The sequence below is a fragment of the Ciconia boyciana genome, chromosome 20 (assembly GCF_034638445.1).
Source record: "Ciconia boyciana chromosome 20, ASM3463844v1, whole genome shotgun sequence".
In the NCBI taxonomy this organism is placed as follows: Eukaryota; Metazoa; Chordata; class Aves; order Ciconiiformes; family Ciconiidae; genus Ciconia; species Ciconia boyciana.
This window is the reverse complement of record NC_132953.1, coordinates 2,105,686-2,121,313: the sequence shown is the minus strand read 5'-3', so window position 1 is coordinate 2,121,313 and position 15,628 is coordinate 2,105,686. Positions and strand designations below refer to the sequence as shown.

Below are 15,628 nucleotides of genomic sequence, written 5' to 3'. Positions count from 1 at the left end.
CAGGTGTCCAGATCATAATCGGGAGTCAAGACTTTCTACCTGTTCTTTGGAAGCGAATGATCTACTACACATCTTAAAACTAAATGTTTGCTTGCTTGTAATGTTAAGTGCATGTTATTATAAGAAGGTGCTGTGAATAGTTGAATTGCATTGGGTGCTAGAGCTTGCTGTGATTTTTCAGTGCTTAAAAAAAAAAAATAATGCTTGCTAGTTTAGTCTTATCTCAATTTCTCATTGCTCACAGTCTGATGCAATATGGAAAGGTCCTATGTAACCATCCATCTGCCATTCTGCCAGTGCCCCTATCTTGAAACATCTCCAGAACTCTGCGGAACACGAGCTGCCAGATGTATGGGAAGGTAGGGAGATTTGGCAATACAAACACGTCACCAAGGACTAAACCACCACCGCGCTCCTCTTAGTTGTCATCCATTTGTGCTGAATTTCCAGGGAACAAAAGCTAAGTCACAAGACAAAGAAGTAACTTCAGAATTTCTATCCCTTTCCTCCCACATTTACTGTTTAAGAAGATCTTAAGTTCCCATCTTGGGTTCCAAAGTTTGGGGAAACAGGCAACACTTTCTCTTCCCATCACACCCAGGCCTCGACTTTCTACTGAGGAGGTTGTGGCATATCGTAAGCAGTAAATACCCAAGCTCTTTACTGTCAAAACTCAGCATCTGCCTTTGTACTCTGTTATCCACCCTTCAATACATTCAGTAAAAATCCCCCAAGCTTTTAACATATGAAAATCAAATTACTGGTAGAAACTTGTCATTCAGGGAGTGCAAGCATTTTACATAGTTAAAAATTCTGCAGTTCTAACGCGCCTGAGCTAAATTCTTCCTTCAAGATACGCTGCTGCATTTATGGGGTAACACCACCACTGGTCTCGCATATATATTGCTATAAACTGAGAGCAAAATTTGGCTCAACATCTTCCTCTATGGAACAGTTACTCAACTCTTTTCTAATCCTTTCTTATCCCCTAAAAATGAAGTCTTACCCCAATTGCAGCTGTTCCTTTCTGTAATCAAAATTTTACACATGGAAGAAAAAGAAAAAGATTTTAGGCTAAATAAACCAATCTCACAGTTACACGGCTTGAAGGATTATTTGCTTGAATCATTTCCCTCCCACACACAGTAGAGAAAAAACAGCTCACCCAGTTGACACAAAGCTCAGGCTCAAAGTGTTTGCTGTCAGTACACAAAGCTCTTAGCACAGGTTTTAATCTCACAGAGACAGGCAGGTTTTTCTAACCCAAGAAAGGACTTTATCACTAAATATCATCATCATCATCATCAACTAAGTGGATCTAAACTGAGGTCGTGGTTCCTCTTTGGCAACTATTTGCAAGACAAGAGTTCCGAGTGACACAGATGGTGCTGTGAACAAGTCATTACTCTGTGCCACAGTACCATGATTCAGCCGGCTGTTTGAAGCACTCCTGCTTGCCAGCTTGGAGGGACTGTGTTCCTATGAAAGAATTACTGTGCTGGAATTGAATCAGCTCCAATTGGTGACCAGTTCTCACTAGCATCTCACGAGATACTAGCTCTTTACATGAGATTTGTCTTCCTCTCAGTGCAAAGAAAATTGCTAGGAATGAGATGCTTGATTCAGGATTTGGAAACGGATACAACAATGAGAGAAAGAGACCAGCTGGTCCTGGCTGGCAGGTCCGGCATTCTCTGGGTTACGGCAAATGGAGAGGGTGAGAGAAGACGTGATCCGCCATCCTCTTTGCTTACCCTGATACGCTTTGCTCGCCTCATGTCATCTGCTGTCATGGTGCTCTGCGTAGGCACCGTGCTCTCATCATGCTGCGGCTGGATTTGGAGCGGGTGGTTTTCTGACTGCTGCTCCAGTGCCGCCTGCGTCTCTGATGGCACTGGAGTCTGCTCCTGCTGCTCCAACCCATTGAGTGTGGCTTGTCCGGCCTCATCAAACTGCCCCTTGCTGGAAAAATGCAGCAAGTCCTGAAATCGCAAATCATACAACCAGTGATTATTCCCCCCACCCACTGAAAGATGCTTTGATAATACTCAGCAGACAACAAGATTCCTACGTATTTAATCACGAGCTATAAACAAAATGTGGCTACGCTAACGCTTTCCTACTGTGTTCCATTGATGCTCTCAGCAGATCACCTCCACCTACAACATTCAGAGCGCCAGGGAAGAAGTGCTATAGGTAGGCGACTCTTGGCCATCATATTGTCTGATTGGACACAGACAATTTAAATGATCCAGCTGTTAATAGCCAAGCAAGTTGTTCTGCACTCATGGTTATTACCGCTTCGACCAAAGATGACGTAAGGCTGACCTGCGAGAAATTTTACGACCAAAGCGACTAGCACAGACCAGGGAAAGCAGAGAATTTCTGTCTCGTTGAAACTGTTGTCACTTTGAAACATTATCATGTATTGTTAGGCAGGGTCTTCTCCTTTCTAACAAACTAGCTGGAGTGCTGAACTGAAGAGTGACAAACGAGATCATTATATACTGTGCACTGTGTGTTTTGCTATCCAGTTTACAAGCTCTGCATACTCTCATCTACCCAGCTGCATACATCACTTATATTTATCACACAAAGCTGTTTTCCTCCTTTTTTTGCATTAGCATAAACAAAAAGGGAGAGTGTTGGGAGCAGGAAGCACATATCGAAACATCTACATTCTTTCCATATAAATTCCATTAACTCCTCTGGGATGGAATCCTCTCGTATTACAAGAAAAAAAAAAAAAAACATAGATCCTTCCTTGACGTCACTTAATGCAACTAAGGAAACTTAAAAGCACAAGCTAGGAAACAGAGCGCCAGAAGTGTATCAGCTGGTACTGTCAAAGCACAAAAGCAGGTGTGGGAGAAGAAAAACAGGGAGGTGCCAGAAGGAGCGCAGCTGTTAGAAACCAGGAATGCTTACCCAATAGAGACACTTCGTAGAGCAATACAGCAGCCAAATGTCCAGTCCTGCTCTAGGTGGCAAGTTTCCACACTTGCTGACACTAAACTGTGCTCACAGCATCCTGAGTCTCAAGTTTTCAGGCAGATGAACTCGTGCCTAATCATTAGCGAGGCGGGCAGACCTCCAAAGGCTTGGGACATAACTGTGGCCCTGCTCGGCTGTATAGACACACGTGAGCTAGCTCTGGGCCACACTCCAAGCTGGCAGGATGTGAGCCACCTCCAGTCCAGAGGCCATTCAGACACATTAGCATGGGACTGCATCCAGTAAGCCCTGTCTCTCCGGAGTTAAGAGTTTGGGCACAGCATTATGCTTACTTGTCTAAATGGAGCTGGCTTGGGTCACGTCAGCTTGCAAAGAGGGTGATCTCGCAACTGTCTGCACTTAATGCAACATTTAAGGCAATTCTGCATGCTTGGAAAACGAGCAGCAGGCATTCATGGGCAACGTATACATTCTTCCCTCCGAGTCAGCACTGAACCATGACCCCGTGAGATGCCAGAGGAAAACTACCACTCCAGGTATCAGCTTTCAGCTAAGTCATAAAACAGAGCCACTGATCCCTTGTGACACCTTTCGTAACAGGACTTGCTGGTAACCTAAGCATGGTCAGCATCAGAGAGCGTTTAGCATTTTACTTAGATAAATTGGTCACATTAGGTCCCTACAGAACACAACCAACAGCCACAAGCAAGAGAACATTTTGCAAGAAGAATGCCTACAGAAGGCTCTTTTGTTAATATTAAAGCATCATAAAGAATCATAGCTCAAACTGATTTAATTCTACCAGCAACAGTTAGAAGAGCAGACTCTGACCTCACGTTCCAGAAAGGACAAATGCGAACCTAAATTCCCATTACAGTTTTACTGTCTAAATTACCTTTGTGACGCTGCTAAACTGCTGCAATAACCTATCTCACTGCTAAGTGCTTTGGGATGAAAGTTGCTGTAGAAATGCAAGTGATTTTACAGGTTTTTATAGAAGGAAAGTAGTGTGCTCCCCTGGCAGAGAATCACAGCTAGAAAACCAAGAATTACTTGGGTATAAACCGAAAGCACACCCTCAATTTACACTGATGCCCCAAATTCTTTTAGTCAGGAGTTTGCATCCCACGTGATTTTTCTTTTTTCCTCCTCCCCATCGCCAAAAATATACCTGCGTCCCTTCTTCACACTTTTCCCCATTTTCACTGGTTACTTCCATACGCATGAATTTGGGAGGGCGCCCTGGGCGTCTGCCTGGTCCAAACCTCCTCTTTCCTCGCCCACGACCTCGGCCTCTGGCTCTGCAGAATACATAGTGCTCCAGGTTAGAGACAGAAAAAAGATGGATTTGGAAGCTCCACTGATTTTATGCATTCTTTCTCAGCATCGCTATTCACCCATTCAACTCAGTAACAATGGCCTGCAGTAAATAATAAAACCTGAAGAAATTCTGGCAGCGAAAAAATAGGGTACTGGCCGGTATCTATTTATTTTGTGCTCTATGAGAAATCAAAGTCCAGAACGCATTAAAATTTATTTCACTAATCGTGGGACCGAGAGGACTACTGGCAGAGGACTTGCTAGAAGCCATGGCAACTCTCCTACTTCCAACACCCCAGTGTACAGTGTGCTGGAACGCATTTTCAGCTAGATGGAACAAGTGCACAAGGAAACCAATTTAAAACCCGAAGCCATAATGTCCCTCCCCAAAAAGGCACTTAGCCATTGATGTCAGGCAGTAAACTGAAGGGAACAATTTTCTGTGTCAAAAAAGAAAAAAAATAAAACAAAATGCAGCCACTTGCTAAGTTTCAGGAAGAAGGCGGCACCAATGTCTTCTGCTCTCTGATGGATGTTTGTAAGGTTCCGCTTTTAATAGGTCAGGATAAACTATCTTGCCAGCCCAACGAGGAGCCAAAGCACGAGAAGTCTTGGTCTCCAAGCTCTGTATCTGCATACATCTGAGAAGCATCAGTATTTCAATACTGTGGTACTGAAATACTGAAATTTTTTAAGTCACTGGCAAAAAACCAAAAGCAAACCAAAAAAATCTTGCCAGTTTCAACGGGGTATTTGTTTCCCTCACGCTACTTCTTTCGCAAAGTCTCTTACACCAGTTGGCTTCTCGGTGCCATATTCTTACCTTCTGGTGCTGAGCCGTTCTCTCATGGTACCCAAGTTGGTCAGTAAGATTTGTAGGGCAAAGACCCCCCTTTCTGCAAGTCTGGGGAAGCACCATAGTGATGCACAGACAAAGCTAAAGCTTTCAGTACCTGCTGAAGAAGTCCAGCTTCTCATCGTGGGAGTTGAGGTGCTGCTGGAGTTGCTCTGAGCTCATGAAACGACGATTGCACTCATAACACGGCCAGTTCTTCTCTTGCTCTCTGAGAACTATGTTCAATTGGAAATGTCAATAACAGCATTTCAGTCGCCACCAATTAAACGCCTCATTTTTTTTCCCCAAGCCTTTCTGTCCTCTGTGGGCCTTACTTCTCCCCTGAAGGTTAGACAGACTGCAGAATACCCCGCACCGCTCCATTTAGCTTTGCTTTTATCCCCTCTGCACTGTGGCATGACTACAGCTCATCAGAGAAAGACAAAAAGGTCGCTGGGGACAATTCACATGTACTATATGTGCTGCTTGAAATTCAGGGAGATTTTGAAATATACTCCTGTATGGAAGAGCACCTACAGGATTGGGCCTCTGGCAATTCGGGTTGTTGACCTCCCACAATTAGGGGAGGTCAAGAGAAATTTCTCAATCTAAAGCAGCAGCACATCAGTTTATGACACAGACTCAACATCAGACATCAAGTACAGAAACATACCTCTGTCCAGCAGCAACCTAATGCTTCCCAGAAACTGAGGCAGAATGTCAAATTATTGGTATTAGCATGAGAAGACTTAGCAGAAATAAGTCCCAATAATACAACCTAGATTTGGTTTAACTTTTCTTAACCTCGCAGAAACCTGGGAGCACTGTACAGGCCATATACTTGCGACTAAGTACACCACCACCCAGCCACCATCCCATTGCAAAAACTGAGAGCAGAAGAGCCCAAGTTACCCTTCCTTTCCTCCTCAGATATGTCATGGATCTTCTGGTTCACAAACTCTGCGTAAGAGGCAGCGTACCACACCTGCAGCAGGGATACAAGACAACAGAACACTTTCCTAAATGGAACCAGAACTAAGGGGGATTCATTTGAAAATGGCTTTCAAGCAATACATTCACTTCATTCGCCTCAACCACTGACTCTCATTGCGCCTTTCATCCTCAATAATAAAGCCTATTGAGATCAATATGCCCCCACTGAGGAATAAAAGAGCTTTGCTCAGAAAGCATATCCATTTAATTTTAAGGTATAGCCTCCTAATATGAATGTTAATCTCACATGGCTACCAGTAGCTCTAAAGGAAGTACGATTAATCTCTTTAGACCTGACTGTATGATTGTAAAGGATGGATGTCAGCAGAGTACTGTTACTTGTTGTACCAAGAGGAATGGAAAAGTTTTTAACTCGGGGGATTTCTCATTTCTTTCCTGCTCTCTTCACATAGACAATAGGCAGCACCATCCATACAGACTCATTTAAAATGTTTCTGAACTTCTGAAGGATTGGAGCGATACAGTCCTGCTTCCCAAAACAAAGAACTGCCAGGCTGTAGCACGCTGGACCCACTTTCGTTATACAAGGGATTTAGGAAGCCTTCAGCAGAGAGAACCACAGAAGGCAGAAAGACAAAGTTTATTAGAGCCCTAAATCAGATGCTCACATTTAGCTGAGAATTCTGGCATCATTTCTCATTTTACCTTACTGTTTGATTAAAAAGGCTCAATTTTAGAACCGATTTCTTAAAGAAGGCACGAACAGCTTTTCAGCATGAAAAACCTGGGCAAGTTTAAACTTGTAGCGGGCCACAGGCATTTTCACAGCAGCAGCAGCGAGTGGCATTTCTAACTCCTTCAAAGACTCACTAGCAGGTGCGTGTTACTTTGCAGGCATCTCACTAGCTGGACAAAGAAGAAAGCCTGGAGCTCCTAGACTACTCACCTGTCATGCAATACAGAAGTTCTCAACTTCAACTGAGTGATCCTCCTAGTCCAGTCTTTGGACAAAATTTATATGAATGCCCTACATCCACTTGGGGAGGAAAACCCATTACAAAGCCTAGGTAATTAGCTTTCGATTACCAAACCAATTTTACCCCAAAAGACACTACTAACACATGAAGCAAGAAAAATGGTGCTTCTACAGGCAGGTCTCTACAGATTTAATTAAAGTCTGATTTCAAATTGATTTAAAAACTTGAGAAAATGATGTTTGGATACACTTAAAATGGATTAACAAGGTTTCTAGTGATTCAGCTTAAACAAATTAAGGACTGATTTCAGAAAAACCAAAAAGAATCCTACTCTTAAAAATCAGCTACAAGTATGTAAGCAGGCTTTTGCCCTGGTTTAGCCAAGCGTGTTTAAAACTGGTTTTTGTTAAATTGTTGACATTTACATGCAATAAAAGATCTGAAGAAGAACAATTTCCTCATATCAAAGTTTTTTGGTTACCCCCAGTTCCCCAAAAGATGTTGAAAACGAAGGCCATCTCAGCCAGCCACGCTGCTTTCAGCTCAAAGTAATCAATACATTTTCAGAGGGAACAAAAAGTAACTCACAGGGAGGTCACAATATCCTTTATCATTTTCCACATGCAAAGTTTCAAAAGTTCCAGGAAAGCCAGGTAAAGTGAGAGACCATATTCACTTAAGGCACCAGAAAACAAGTCAAGGGCACACAGGACTAACTGGAAAGGGCATCCAGAACTAAAAAGAATAAGACTGCTGCAATAAAAATTAGATTGCATCAGCAAAATATATGCAGTGTAAAGCATGACAGTGACAGACAAATCATTTACATACTCTTATTTTAAACTTCCTCATTTTATACCTGAGCCAAAGCGCATTTAAAATCTCTACGTCGGTGGCTAGCTACTTACTGACTTCAGTGACATTTGATTCAGGCCATCACGTGCTTTATCAGAGAAAAAAAGCCCTAAAACTATTTACAGCGATCATTTCTGGCCCTTGGAGATGCACTTATGAGGGAGCAACTCTAAAATTTGATTTCATCAGTAGAAAAATGAGTCACAAAACACAAGCAATGCCATACCTTGAGTTCCTGCTTGGGCTCCACGTTTTTAATGGTTGTGTAATAAATATGGTGGCCGTACTGATACGCTACCAGGTTCTGCTCCAAATGGTTTTGAGCTGGACGCACAAACATCATCCAGTTACAGAGAGCCTCGCTAGAAAGTTCAAACCACAGGTCCTCTTGCAAATCTCTGTCTTTTCTGTCACCCTTATCAAGAGACACCTGTAGCAAAATCCAATTACATATGACTGTAACTGCCTGGCAGCAGGTTCAAAAGAATTGGAGTTTCTTAAAAAAAACCTACCGTGACCATGCAACTTTTACATTAGGAAAGCAATGAAGGCATAGCTAATTTTCTCTCTCTGCTAACAGGGATCCAGAAACAGGCAGCACTTAGAAAAATACTTAAAAACAGGTAGACGTTTAAGTAGGGAGACACGATAGATGTCTTTCAAGGCATCTTCCATGGCTTTCATGGCTTTCAAGGGCAAGAAGCATTCATTAAAAGGGTCAGGCACAGTACTTCACGTGTGGCTATACATGAGGCACAAAAGAAGCTGTAGCTTTAGTAGGCTGTACGGCATCAGTTGTCAGATGTTTCCGACTGGCAGACCCACTTCTCCTTTCATTTCCTGACTCATGACACTGCCTCAAGCTGGAAGCAGCGCTTCTTTAGCTGAACTTCTGTTGGGTTACTGAATCTGCCTGTGGTCACGACTTTTGTCAAACTGACCATCAGAGACCAGCGCTCCTAAGACTGTGGACCTAATCTCCAGCCAGTAAAGGACCAATTCCTATAATGAAACCAGTAAATAAATGGATAAAGTGAGTCACATCCATTATATCTCACCCCAATGATTTGGCATGATGAAGGGGAGAAAAATCTCTCTCCTCTCCCCTACATCTTGTGGAGCAGAGGAGGGAAAGGGGAAGAAAAATATTTTTAACTTGAGTTACAGCATGACACAAAATAATGGCTGCAAAACATCCTCAGATGGGGCTGCTATTTTTATGTCCAGATGCTGCTTCAACCCATGTGAGAGTGATTCACAGCGTTCCACGTTATGCATCCTATGTATCATAACACCATAATGCCAGAATATTCACCCTGACTACTGTGTCTCCCTGAATAACAGAGTAGATGTCAAGCCAAAGCAATCTGGGTATTTCTGAGTTACATTCAGAGATGGAAGTAACAAAAGAACATCTCTAGTGAAGTAACTGATCAAGGCAGAGCGACAAATTCACAAAAAAAAAATAATCAAAGCTTAAGCACAAATCGATCCCTCTTCTCCTCTTGCGCACACACCCCCTTACCTTCAGATGGATATAGCAGTCTTTGAGTTCAGTTTGTCTAACCAAGGGTCCTTCCACAGGTCCAAACTGCGTGCGTTTGGGGATACGCCTTTTGGAGAACACACCTCCCAAAAACCTGTCTATATAGAGCACCAAGGGGAGGCTGGCTCTCGCCCTGGTCAGCACAGGCCGGTTTGGGATCGGATGCAAAGGTCCGTGTTTTGGACACACAGAGGGATGTGCGTTATTACACTCTTCACACCCTACAACACAAAGTCAGAGAGGACACGACTGTCAGGCAGACACTCACGCACCAGCTCAGAAGAGACAGCCTTATCTCCCTCTAAACATCTTTGGCTCAGCTATGGGAACATTTATTCCAATAGTCTGTCTACATTTTAAAACATTAGAGAGGGCCGCCTCCTGCAAAACGAAGAACAAAGCAGCTCAGAGACTCCACCTGAGACAGAGTCTTGTCTTTTCAGTAAAGCAGCCCAATATGAGTCCACATTTCCGGGTATAAAGGGGTTTACTTACTATCGCTGAAATCTGAACGGTTTTCAACTCCATTTACTAGAGGACTGACGGAGGGGAAAGAAAAAAGGGGAGGGCAGCTAATACACTACATACTACTTCATATGCTTACACAAATCGTTGGGATCAAAGGGTCGAGGTGGATCTGGATCCCATTCATCCATGTCAGTGTCTTCCCCATCTTCATCCTCATCTTCATCCTCATCATCTTCCTCTTTTGTTTCCATCCTTCCCATTTGATTCTGCAGAGGTGCTAAAGGGTCAGAACCATCCACTGCCTCCATAGGAGGTAACACCTGGTTATGCACCGGTAATGATGCCTGAGGAGAGAATTCACAACAAACAGTCAAAATTGATTCACCAGGAAAAACACTCCTGCAGAGGCGAGCAATGAAGGTTCTTGCTAGTCTACCCTTTCTGCTTCCTTTGGTAATGGAAAGAAGGACAAGGGAAAGTGAAGCGACACGATAAACGATTGCTGAGGGATGTTTTACATCGCTGCTGCTGGCAGCCTCACTCAGGACAGCTCTGTGTCACTACCTAGCTCTACCCTGTCAAGGACTGACTTCTCAGGAGAAGACACTGAAATCAGAGCAGCTCTGGACCCTCACAGAAAGTCTGAAACAAAGTCCAGGCTCTGTGGAAATTATCTAGAGCCTAAAGCTGTATGTTAACTTCTCCTGTCCAAGTGAGAGAATCCTGCACTTTGGCACATGATCTTTTCTCTCCTATCGTACAATCAAACAAAAACAATCCCCAGAGCACACGTGTAGGGATCAATAAGGGATGAGACAACACGGGGACTAGGTATAAACTATGGGACATGCAACACAGTTGAGGACATTGTATTCTCTCACTAATTCTAAAGTTTATCCTTTCTTTCCCTACAAAAAAAAAAAGCAAAAATTAATTCAAGTGCACTGCCCAGAACATTCCATCACCCATGCCAGTTTCTCAGGTAGAGAACAAGAAATGCTACGCACAGTAAAACCGTCTCAAAAGACTGGCAAAGAGACCCAGTGGATGTTGGTCCTATGTGACGGTCAGCATTACACCTTCTGTTAACTTTGCTTTTCAAAGCTGAGAAGAGTATTTTAAGGTGGCTGCTCAAGACAGAACAATCTGTAAAACGGGTTTCTCCGTATATTAAGTACATGATCTCTCCCTAAAAAAAAAAACCCCACACATTCCGTGGTGAGACTATGAAAGACAGTACCAATCGGTGCTACAGCTTTCTCGCATCTCCTCCCATATCACTCAGACATGTTTCATCACCTGAGACAATGGAGCAATGAAATCAGTGTACTCGAACATTTAAAAGAAAAGGGTGCCTGGCAACTTACTCTATCTGCTTGTGGACCCTGCTCCAGAGCCATTTGCTGGGGGGATTCGGCAACGTTGCCGAGCACGGACAGGTTGGTGGGATTCATGCTCTGAGCAGCAGCAGGCAAGAGCACAGTTACCTAAAATTATAGGCACTCATTTTAGCACTGCGTTAGTTCCATCAGTCACTTACATATGGGCAGTGCCCTGCATGCAAAGCTCCCTGGAGTCCTACACTAGGTCAAAAACTGCAGCACTTCAATGATTATTTTTTTTTCTTTTTTTTTTTTTAAGTAGGGACGATGGACTTGGACAAAATCTGCAGATCCAGGGACAAAGGCAAAGGCTTCAAAACTCGGTCTAGATTTTGCAGTTTTTGAATTTCCTATCTCCCACTTTTGGCTTTAAATTAAGGTCCTATCCAGCTGGGGTTCAAACTGCACTAAAAACAGATGCGAGGAGCTCTTTAGCTCTCGGTAAAACAGTGATTGGGGGTCTTTTTCTCTTCTATCTCCAAATTTACTGTTTGTCTTGGGTTTTTTTTAAGGGAAAAGGTAAAGAAGGAAAAAGAAGCATCTCCTCTTTTTGCCTACCTTTCTTTTTCTCAAGCCAACCAAGATCCATTATAAAAACAAGATGGTGTATTGACCTCGTTGGAAGATCAAGCACTCAAATGAGAGCATTCCAACAATTATTTTTTCTTTACATTATTTGGTCACGTTATACATCTTTGGTTGCTTTCATACTTATTTTTTTGTGTAGTAACAAGAAAATTAATGCATATTACCATGCTGCTCCCATCCATTCAGCGATAAAACAAAGCAGAATTAAGATCCCAGGAATCACCTTTCCTGTCTTTTGTTTCCTGCTTATCTATACAGGAACTTGCACCGTTATCCCGCATGATTTTTTTATCCTTCTCTACAGTTGACATCATGCGGCTTCTAGTTTGTGCCTCTGACTGTTAAACAGCTTTTACACTAAAATTAAATCCCCCGCCCCTCTACAGAGTGTTTAATAAATGCCAGATAAAACCGAGAACAGCGAATTGTGCCAACAGTGAAGGAGCAGACACAAAAATCCATAACATAAGCAGATAGACAGTCTTAAAGCTGCAAATCTAGCTGTTTTGTTTAAAGAGGTATTAAGAGTAATTTATGAAACTGCTTCAAAACTACAGCAAAAAGACTTCAGGGAACCGTGTGACAGTGAGGAGGAAACCGCCAAGACGACAGCTGAACCAAGCTGTCTGGTATTGACATTTCTGATGCCAAATGGCAACAGAAAAGGCATCATTATTCAATGGCACACCTCCAGGTCTGCCAGCAACGAGAGGTTCACACAAGCTTGTGTCTATTTGTACCTCATATTAGCATTTCCTACTACTAATCACACTTCAAACATATCCTTGCTTTCACTTCCATGTCAGACACTGCAAGGAATATAGGCATTATTTTCAAAACCCTTTCCATTTCTTTTTAAGATCAAGTTTCTTTTCGAAGACAAGAGGAGCTTTAATTATTATTTTAACATTTTTTGTCAGTTCAGGGATGTCCCACATGAGATGCTGATGAAAACACACCTGCAAAGGCAGAAGCTGCCATAAGGAGGGCCTAACCATTCACAAGCAAATGAACATCTCTGCTGGGACTGCTGTCAGACAGTGTTGGAAAGGAGGACGGGCTGAGGACACACAGGCAAGCGCTCATGCCCTTGATACTCAACATGGGACAGTAACAGCACACCACCTCTGCTGTCAGTGTGTCATCTGCACTGCACATATAAGTAATCTCTACTTTGAATTAGATCCTATATTTATTTGTTAAATGAGCTTTAAGACAATTAAATGGGATTTTTTGGCTTCTTAATGCAAGGAAACTGGTGTGGCAAAAAAATTCCAAAATGACACTCCAAATACCTCCAGAGAACTGAAAGGAAACAGGTAACACCTTTACTGTGACAGTCATATTGTTTCCTTCCTGTGCCTCAACAGTTTAGAAGGTCTTCTTTTAGGAAGAAGAAAATTTATTTTCAGTGCACACTCAACCCTTCACTCTGCCCCAAGACTGTCAATAAATATGCATTTTAATGATGGCATTAGTAATGATTCAGATCTAACACGTCAATTCACGCATGCCATTAAAGACTCACCAAGCAGGAATGATTTTAAGTCTCTATGACAAGCGGAGAATCTGAACTAGAGATCTAGATCTGAAAGCACCTACACCTGATTACCACAATGCAGTCCCCAAAGATACGAGTAGAAGTTAACAACAAAACCTTCACATCCATGGCAGATTAAAAAAAGAAAAATCATAAAAACTTTATAACCACAGGTTCTAATTTTGTTCTGCTCCTCGCCCACTTCACACTGGCAAGCACATCAGACCTGGGATGCCCTGGTAAGGTAAGGGAGCCAGTAATTGAACTTCTTCAGGTTTTACAATTAATCTCCTGCAAAGTTCCTGGTAAATCTAGAATTTGATCCAAAACTTCTATCCCTTGAGAGCCTTTTATGAATTTAAAGGCGTTTGGATCAGAATCTCTACGAGGACCCAGTCTTTCCAGAACGACATTAAAATAAAGTCAGCCACATCAGCTTGCTGACTTAAAGGGACACTGTTAAAAGATTTTTCATTATATCTAGGGCAGTAAATTAGTATTTTTGCTGAACATGAATTTAAAAAAAAAAAAAACAACACTCAAACTCTCTTAACTTTTTATTGTTATTCATGCACAAACTAGCCAAGATAATAGTGGGTTATCATCATAAGCTTCAGCAGATGACTGAAGACTGCCATTTGACACATTCAGAGATAGCTTATTACACTCTAGCACCACAACAATGTCCCTTTACCTTTGGTAACAGTTTCCTTACAGTTTCAGGCCCAAGGAAAATAATGTCTCTTTCTTACCTGCTGGGTGGTGGCATCCTGTTGGACATAAGCCACTTGGGACGGATCTGTAAACAGAGTCTAGACAAAGTGAAAAAGGCTTATCAAACCAGCCTTGGGGTTGTTTACTCCCAACTCACACAAAAATTACCCTGCCACCAAGAAATGATCCATATTCGATCCTTTGCTAACTTCTAATGTGCCTATTACCACAGCAGACTAATTCAACTTACCCATGTGAACCTACATGCATAGAGATTAAACTAAAATTAGGTAGTGCTCCATAAAAAGAATCATATTTATGTGGCACTTTTCATCTATATAATTAAAAGTGCTTCAGGGGTTTGTTGGTTGTTTGTTTTGGTTTGGTTTTTTTTAAATACAGAAATCACTTTGTCAGTTGCTGATTTGATAAATTCTACAGAATGGAATTCAACAGCTGTATGAAAGCTAAATAATACTTCAGGGCAGGGCAGAAGATGACTATTAACTTTATCTTTCTGCAAATTCACAAGAGAATTGCATGCAGAAGAAAGAAAGCATGCAGATATTAGGCATATCCTACATGTGAATTTGATACGGCCACGATGATGTTTTTTTTAATTTCCTAGAAGACATGCCAACTCCAATATTCTTACGGTAGCCTGCAAGAACAGCCCTGATGGGAGGGCTTCCCCCTAGGAAAAGCAAGAGTCAGATGAAAACTGACTCAGTATTGACTGAGGTCAGCCTTGCTTACTTTGCTTACAACACTTGAAATACCTGAGCTTCTAGCAGTCTGGTTCCAACAAAATAAAGCATGGCATAATACAAATTCCATTAGCGCTTTGATAATTTCATCTCAGTTGCATAATAGTGTCTTAATACTACACTTCTTTTGACAAAATTATAGTATTCAGAGTTTTGGAGTTACTTGGTCAGTAACTTCCTGGGAGATATCCTCTCAAAATATCTTATCCCAGAACATCCCACCGGGTAGGAATTGTTTTTATGTAACATGCACGAGAGACACCACGCCGCACGAGGTTATGCCAGTGTTCCTGCGGGCGTCAAGTACGTGCGCTTTGTTGCATTGCTAATCTGTCCTGTCAGGAAAGACAATATAAAACATTCTTGACAAAGCGTGCCTGTTCCTCTTTTTTTATCTGTCCACACAGAGGTACAATTGCACACTATATTAACCCCATATAAACGCATGCTGTCAGAGAATAAAAGCTATTTGATATAATTATGAAGAAGAAAAAGAACCTAGGTCTATAAAATCCACAACTTCTCTGAAGAGAGACTACAAAATTAGATTGAATACACTGAGATCCTCTGCAAGAAGACACGAGTGTTATTGCAACTATCAATTATGAGAACTGTACTATGCAAAACAAGGACTCTTCCAGAAGACACATAGATTGCTCTTAGCATTTACTGAATATAAGAAAGGCAGAATTTCGGGAGAGATTATCCGTGTCTTGGAAAACACCTT

General features: G+C 42.1%; 1 protein-coding gene across 13 annotated transcripts in view; it reads right to left on the bottom strand.

Annotated features, from left to right (window-relative positions):
* Positions 1-15,628, bottom strand: part of PRDM10 (PR/SET domain 10) — a 47,001-nt gene that overhangs the window by 18,775 nt on the left and 12,598 nt on the right. For 10 of the 13 annotated variants that reach the window (XR_012045882.1, XM_072884425.1, XM_072884433.1 and 7 more), the window contains 9 exons: positions 14,173-14,232; positions 11,278-11,397; positions 10,047-10,254; positions 9,422-9,663; positions 8,123-8,326; positions 6,023-6,095; positions 5,229-5,346; positions 4,127-4,256; positions 1,755-1,982 (listed from right to left, as the gene is read on the bottom strand). Coding sequence is in view for 12 of the 13 variants with exons in the window: in XM_072884425.1 (XP_072740526.1) it covers positions 1,755-1,982; positions 4,127-4,256; positions 5,229-5,346; positions 6,023-6,095; positions 8,123-8,326; positions 9,422-9,663; positions 10,047-10,254; positions 11,278-11,397; positions 14,173-14,232 (1,383 nt within the window). In the remaining variant the exon portion in view is untranslated. The remainder of the gene's footprint in view (positions 1-1,754; positions 1,983-4,126; positions 4,257-5,228; positions 5,347-6,022; positions 6,096-8,122; positions 8,327-9,421; positions 9,664-10,046; positions 10,255-11,277; positions 11,398-14,172; positions 14,233-15,628) is intronic. The other 3 variants (XM_072884435.1, XM_072884436.1, XM_072884437.1) reach the window with 2 other exon arrangements.